General features: G+C 43.2%; 1 protein-coding gene across 1 annotated transcript in view; it reads left to right on the forward strand.

Moving 5' to 3' along the window:
- The first annotated feature begins 1,182 nt into the window (after nt 1-1,182).
- Nucleotides 1,183-3,926, forward strand: part of otop1 (otopetrin 1) — a 23,726-nt gene continuing 20,982 nt past the window's right edge. The window contains exon 1 of the mRNA XM_061932407.2: nt 1,183-2,020. Within this exon, the coding sequence (XP_061788391.1) occupies nt 1,657-2,020 (364 nt within the window). The 5' untranslated portion in view covers nt 1,183-1,656. The remainder of the gene's footprint in view (nt 2,021-3,926) is intronic.

Raw genomic sequence — 3,926 nt, forward strand, 5'->3', positions numbered from 1 at the left:
TTCTGTTTCCTCTTGTTATTGCAAATAATGCATCAGACCTTGACATTTACTTGTTTTACTAACTTAAGTTCAAGTGTGTTAAACTTAAAAAAAAAAAAGAAAAAAAGTCTTCCAACCCCTGTTAGCATAAGTACTGTGAAAAGGAAGCAAAAGCGAGCTAATGTAATCAGTGTGAAATGTCATCAACAGTCTCAGTGGCTCATTGAAGCCAGTTGATACTTCTTTGTTGTGACCATTTGCACTGATTGAATCAGTCCTCGTTAGGTCACGTGATGTTTTTGTCACATCGTCATTGGAATAGTTTGTTGAAAAACTACAACAGAATGTTTTTTTTTGTTATCGGTAACTGAAAAGCAAACTAGATGAGGCAATTCCTGAAGGAAGTGCCTGCGTGTGAATGCTCCAACGCTGACATGCTGATAGAATGTTGTATGAATGCAAGATTAGTTTGAATGTTGAAGACTTTGAATTGGAAAAGCAGGAATTCTGGAAAATCCTGGAATTTTTGTAGAACTTGGGAAAAGGGAAGTTTGAATTTCCAGAATGGTGGAATATGTTGAAGGTGGAATTGGATGAAAAATGTGGAAGTTTGAAAGATGGCCAATTAATTTTGAATGTTAAAAATGTCCCGGAAAACCTGGAATTCTGGGAAATCTAGGAATTGTTGTAATTTGTCAAGGGAAAGCCCGCGATTCCTGAATAGTTTGAAGTTGGAAGGCTTTGAATGGGGTGAAAAATGTGGAAGGTAGAGCGCGCCAACATCTGGAGAAGAAGAAGAAGAAGAAGTTGAATAATAGATGAATGTTGGTGTAGAAAAGCTTGCTTTGGAGCATTCACACAATCAAACAATATTTCAGCGTTTAACTAGCTCATTTAAATCTTGCGTGATTACGTGACGACGCACGGCCACGCGTAATGACGCACCGTGCGTGGGGGAAGCCGCTCTGAATTACATTTTTGGTAAAAAAAAAATGTAATCGTAACACAATTACATTTTATTCAGCAAACATTTCAATGGAGGTTTCAATCCATTGTTGCACATAACCTGATCAACACCTAATCACCTGTGACTCCGCCCCTTTTTCTTAGGCATCCGCTTCCAGTTCTATTATCCACAGCAGCAGTTCTACAGTTCTATCCACAGCAGCAGTTCTACAGTTCTATCCACAGCAGCAGTTCTACAGTTCTATACACATAGCAGCAGTTCTACAGTCCTATCCACATAGCAGCAGTTGTACAGTTGCATCCACAGCAGCAGTTGGGTGTACAGAAGTGAGATATTGGGAAGTGGAATGAGATTTGAAGCATGTTTTGCTTAGTCCCACCCTCAGCTCGCCAGGCGCCATGAGCAGCAAGAAGTGCTGGACCAGGACTAGGACCAGGACCAGAACCAGGAGCAGGCTGCAGCATGTTGAGCTTTTTGGAAGTCTTGCTCGTCCTTCACCTGCTTGTGTTGCCTCTCGTAAACGCACATTTGGAGGGATAATCTTAGCGAAAAGATTTGGACGTACTTTTGGATTGTTTGATCCTGATCGTGTCTTGTAGCGGCTGAAGTCTTGCGTGGGTAAGCATGCTCGGTAGCGTACCTGGCCGCCCGGAGACGCACCTGCAGAGCGCGGGTTTGATCCCCACAGCCCAGCACTGACCGTACAAGCCATGTCTCCCACCATGATGGAGCACAACACCCTGACCCTGGACGCCAAATACTGCAACAGCTCCTCGTCGTCGTCCAGCTCCGACAACGACAAGAAGATCCTGAGCGTGTCCGCGGACGAGCCGAGGAAGAAGGCGGAGATCCTGAGCGGCCAGTACGGAACCAACCTGCTGCTGATCGGCGCCGCGCTCATGCTGGCCTTGGCGCACCACAGCCCGTCCGTCAAGGAGGACCACCTGCTGGCCTTCGTCACCTGCCTGATGGTCCTGCAGCTGGTCTGGATGATGTGGTTCGTCCTGCTGCGGCGCCGGCACAGGAGCGCGCTCACCGAGAAAGACGTCCACGCCACCACGTGCTGGATCAGAGGTGAGTTATTACCCAAAGGCACAATCTGGAGTCACATCTGATTCTAAACATTTGATTGGAACGGATTATTCATTGCACAAACCCCACATAAAACACAATATAAGCAACCTTTTAGAGCACATCTGGGAAAACTAAGGCCCGGGGGCCACATGGGGCCCGTTAAGCCCGCCGGACATTCCCAAATATATTTCTTCAGATGTTTAAAGGCCTACTGAAATGAGATTTTCTTATTTAAACGGGGATAGCAGGTCCATTCTATGTGTCATACTGGATCATTTTGCAATATTGCCATATTTTTGCTGAAAGGATTTAGTAGAGAACATCGACGATAAAGTTCGCAACTTTTGGTGGCTGATAAAAAAGCCTTGCCTGTAGCGGAAGTAGCAGACGAGTAGCGTGACGTCACAGGTTGTAGAGCTCCTCACATTGTTTACAATCATGTACACCAGCAGCGTGAGCGATTCGGACCGAGAAAGCGACGATTACCCCATTAATTTGAGCGAGGATGAAAGATTTGTGGATGAGGAAAGTGAGAGTGAAGGACTAGAGGGCAGTGGGAGCAATTCAGATAGGGAAGATTCTGTGAGAGGCGGGTGGGACCTGATATTCAGCTGGGAATGACTAAAACAGTAAATAAACACAATATACTCTATTAGCCACAACACAACCAGGCTTATATTTAATATGCCACAAATTAATCCCGCATAACAAACACCTCCCCCCTCCCGTCCATATAACCCGCCAATACAACTCAAACACCCGCACAACACACTCAATCCCACAGCCCAAAGTACCGTTCACTTCCGCAAAGTTCATACAGCACATATATTTCCCCAAAGTTACGTTCGTGACATGCACATAGCGGCACGCACGGACGGGCAAGCCATCAAATGTTTGGAAGAAAGCTGCGTACTCACGGTAGCGCGTCTGCTATCCAACTCAAAGTCCTCCTGGTTGTGTTGCTGTAGCCAGCCGCTAATACACCTACAGCTTTCTTCTTTGCTGTCTTCATTGTTCATTAAACAAATTGCAAAAGATTCACCAACACAGACGTCCACAATACTGTGGAATTTTGCGATGAAAACAGCTGTTTGTATTGTGACACAATGGTGTCCCAATACTTCCGCACAATCCGTGACGTCACGCGCAAACGTCATCATACCGAGACGTTTTCAGCCGGATATTTCCCGGGAAATTTAAAATTGCACTTTATAAGTTAACCCGGCCGTATTGGCATGTGTTGCAATGTTAACATTTCATCATTGATATATAAACTATCAGACTGCGTGGTCGCTAGTAGTGGCTTTCAGTAGGCCTTTAACATGTCAAGTGTAGCTGCCATTATCTTTTATAATCACCCCAAGTCTTCTACTACACTAAGTCTTTACATCCTTGGAATCTGCATCATCTAATTACTTACTATGCTCATCTAATTACTTACTATGGTCATCTAATTAGTTACTATGCTCATCTAATTACTTACTATGGTCATCTAATTAGTTACTATGCTCATCTAATTACTTACTATGCTCATCTAATTACTTACTATGGTCATCTAATGAGTTACTATGCTCATCTAATTACTTACTATGGTCATGTAATTAGTTACTATGCTCATCTAATTAGTTACTATGCTCATCTAATTAGTTACTATGCTCATGTAATTAGTTACTATGCTCATCTAATGAGTGACTTTGTTGCATTTTTGTTGTGTTTGGCTTGATTGTAAAATATGTGTATGGAGAGGGGGTGTGACATTCATATGTTGTCAATATTCAGTGTTTTATCCTTCATAGTTAATATTGTAACATTCTTTATTTTCATGTACATTCTGGGTGTCTCATTCAGTAAAAAAAAATCTAAAATTCCATTCTGTTTTTTAAGGTGTTCTGTCATAACGTTTTTA

Source organism: Nerophis lumbriciformis, linkage group LG38 (assembly GCF_033978685.3).
Source record: "Nerophis lumbriciformis linkage group LG38, RoL_Nlum_v2.1, whole genome shotgun sequence".
Lineage (NCBI taxonomy): Eukaryota > Metazoa > Chordata > Actinopteri > Syngnathiformes > Syngnathidae > Nerophis > Nerophis lumbriciformis.